Here is a 3,608-nt window from a genome sequence, read left to right as displayed (position 1 = left end):
GCACTATTTTACATCCAAAGAAATTAAATTCATAATTGATTCTTAAATGTGTACAAATCAAAAATACCTGGGGAATAAGAGGCTCCGATCCAGATCCAATAAATCTTAACTGTCTATGGTTTGGGCCAAAAAACCCCACGTTTTTGTTTTTAATTAAATTCTTTAGTTGACTCTGATAGTAACACAACAACTTTTGAAATATTTGTGCTTAACATTTATTTCATAACAATCTTTTACAGAAATTATTACTTTAAGCAAAATTAGAAGATACTTCTTATTTAGAACAAGGGTTTGTCAAAAGGTCTTAAAGTCCTTCCCAAAGCAATTTTTTAAAATTGTGATATATGAATTTCAAAGTACACTTACCTGAGGATAAGTTCACTAATATATTTCATAAATATATTATACTAAGTATTTTATAAAAACATAATCATCACAATAACTCTGTAAAGTAGGTTAGAAAACAGGCTTGCAAGTGTTAATTTGCCAGGAGTCACAGAGCTAGAATGTGAACAAAGAGTTTGCTTTTAGAATTTTGACTATATAAAATTATATTCTCTAAATTTTTGGCTGGTTAAACAGTTAAATATGGTTACAGTGATAATTAGCTAGCCAATATGATTTATAAAATGACCCTAACTTCCATTATTTTTATTATAATATTATACTTTAAGAATATAAAAAAGATCAGATCAAGGGAGAGTAAATGGTGGGATCACACCAATGGTGCAAGGATACATGTCAGATGTATTAGTATAGAGTAGAAATGTTTTAACCTAATAACTAAGTAAACGGGATAAGGTATATATTAACCAGTGTGATATAAGCATTCCTAACTCTATATGAAATCAGCACACTGTACCCCATAAATATATTAATGTATACATAATCTATGTGTTTATGATTTAATTAAAAAATAAGTAAAAAGAATACAAAAAAGGGAATAAATGCCTGTGTTCTGATTACACAAATTTTCTAGATCTTAACATTATATCACAATTACTCTGAATTTAAAAAAATAATAATATTATAGGTAAAGCTTCCCTCCTTTTCTCTATTCTCAGAGGTAACCAATATCCTAAGTCTGGTGTTTTACATGTTTTAAACTACATTAAAATGGTACAGTAATGTACCATGTATATTCTGCATCTTGCTTTTAAATCCAATACTGCATTTGTGAGATTATCCTTGTTGATACAACAGCTCCAGTTCATTTTAAATGTATAGTATTTCATTGTATAACTATATCACAATTTTTTAGTCTTTTGTTGATAGATATGACTTTATTTCTAATTTTTGCTTTTATAAACGGTGCTGCAAAGAATATTCCTATGAATGTCTCTTTGTGTGCATGTACAACAGATTTTCTAGAACCTAGAAGAAATGCTGGATCATAAACACTTAGGGTTTATGTTTTATTTTAAGTGTATTCTGAAACAAACTTGGTTTAAGAAGAAGTAATAAAGATGTAATTATGCTTGAGTGAGGCTTATAATTCCCCCCACTGGCAGCTGCTTACGCTAATTTAGTAAGCTAGAATCATTAGCAGAACTATCCCAAGAAGTGTTTTACATTTCATTTTATAAGGAATTATGCTGATCTATAAAGCCTGAGTCTTTTGTAGAAATTAGCCTGTAAATCAATTTTAAAGATACGTACAAGTTTCGAAATACATATAGTAGGAGGTTATTAGCTGACTTCATTTCCTAGTGTAAAACAAGGTTTCTCAAATTCCAGAGTTTCATTACTGTGTGAAAGTGATAATTAAGTGAAGCTTCATATTAAACAATTAGTTATGGGAATAGACGTATACATAGAATTAATAAGTATGCCACTAATTTCACCCTCATGCAGATTATCTGTTTCTATGTGGCTTATGACCAAGTATTTAATCATAGCTTATAGTTAAAAGATGGCAGTGCTAGTTATAAAGTTATGTTTTATGAATAATACAGGTTGAGTATCCCAAATCAAAAAATCTGAAATGTTCCAAAATTCAAAAGGTTTTGAGCACTCAAACATGGCACTCAAGGGAACTGCTCATTGAAAACATTTCAGATTCAGATTTTGAATTTGGGATGGTCAACCAATGCAAGTATAACAAACTCTGAAGCATTTCATATAAGGAACACATAATCTGTAATCCCCAAAGAAAACAATTTGCCATATTATAGCTTTCATTTAATTTTTATAGTTTTAAATTTAGTTTTTTGAGGCAAGTTAAATATTTGCCAAGGTATATGTGTTACAACAGGAGAAAAGGCAGTAGTTAATGTGATTGTTTGCCTAATTTTTGGAAATGAAAACTTACCATACTATTCCTTGAGCTCCTGAGCCTATAGGTTTTAAATTCTGGTATCGTTTCAGGACTGTGAACGTAGAATCTCCAATCTCTACACTATAAAAATTGTTGTCACGCTTGCTTCTGCTCATGATGGCAAGCAATTAATTTAATGGCTTCATCCAAAACTTCAAGAAGCTGCAAAATGGAACAAAATGTGATATTAACAAAATGAACCTGTTTAATCTTAAAATTAGTCCATACGCTCTGCTTACTAATATTAATACAGACTGCACGATCATGTTAAAAGAGCCACTTAAATTAAAAATAGTTAACAGCCTCATTTAGTATCAAGTGGAAGGAGTAACAAATGGTAATAAGTTGATTAGCACATGTCACCCCTGCCTAAAACACAGAACGCATGGGGCTTTCATTTTAACAGATCCCCTGACCCCCAACAGCAAAAACCTGGTTTAATGCATGTGCCGAGGCTGTTAACAGTTGGAAGGATAAGAAGCTGGGTAGAAACTTTAAGATCAAGAAGAGAGAGAGTGAGAGAGAGAGAGGTATTCAGTATATTAGGATACATAAGAATATTCTAAACTCCCTGAAGTAGCATAAATATGATCTAAGTTCTGACGACAGTTCTTTTACTATTTCCAGGATTAAAAGTCAAGGCAGTCTTTTCCTATCCATTTGTGCACCAGTTATTGATAAACCTATTATCTATACTTATTACACAAAAGTAGTCTGTTCCAAAATTCATGCAAGACAACTCTAACCTACTCTCCCAACTCATGTAGGACAACTCTAACCTACTCTCCCAATAAATCATGAAATCAGTTACATTGAAAGAATTACTTTGTCATGGTAAGATAATACTAATGAAAAAAATCTTTATGTGACTTACATTGAATATCTATTATTATCTAACAAATAATCAGTGCCTACCACAGGCTAGGCCCATACTAAGTCCTGGGGCCAGATCACCAACTTTAGTAAGGTGATTAATTACAGTAGAATAGGATGGAAAGCACTGAAGGGTGGAAAGCAAGTGATTGCTCTAACCTAATCCCTGGGTATTACGTGGAGACTGTATTGCAGGAGGAAAAGGGAGCAAGAGTGGAACAGGAAAACTATAGAGGCTATTGTAGAGGCTATTTTATAATAATCCAGATGAAAGAGAATCAATGAAGATTCTTAGATCTAGCTCAGCGCCTGTGGCTCAAGCGGCTAAGGCGCCAGCCACATACACCTAAGGTGGCGGGTTCGAATCCCCACCCGGCCCCCGCCAAACAACAATGATGGCTGCAACCAAAAAATGGCC

General features: G+C 32.7%; 1 protein-coding gene across 2 annotated transcripts in view; it reads right to left on the bottom strand.

Annotated features, from left to right (window-relative positions):
* MAPK8 (mitogen-activated protein kinase 8) overlaps window positions 1-3,608 on the bottom strand; it is a 122,877-nt gene that overhangs the window by 44,074 nt on the left and 75,195 nt on the right. For both annotated transcript variants that reach the window (XM_003801645.3, XM_012812663.2), the window contains exon 2: window positions 2,312-2,479. In XM_003801645.3, the coding sequence (XP_003801693.1) occupies window positions 2,312-2,433 (122 nt within the window). In that variant the 5' untranslated portion in view covers window positions 2,434-2,479. The remainder of the gene's footprint in view (window positions 1-2,311; window positions 2,480-3,608) is intronic.

This window comes from Otolemur garnettii, unplaced genomic scaffold (genome assembly GCF_000181295.1).
Source record: "Otolemur garnettii isolate 467f Iridium unplaced genomic scaffold, OtoGar3 scaffold00217, whole genome shotgun sequence".
NCBI classification, from domain to species: domain Eukaryota; kingdom Metazoa; phylum Chordata; class Mammalia; order Primates; family Galagidae; genus Otolemur; species Otolemur garnettii.
This window is presented reverse-complemented; position numbering and strand designations above follow the sequence as displayed.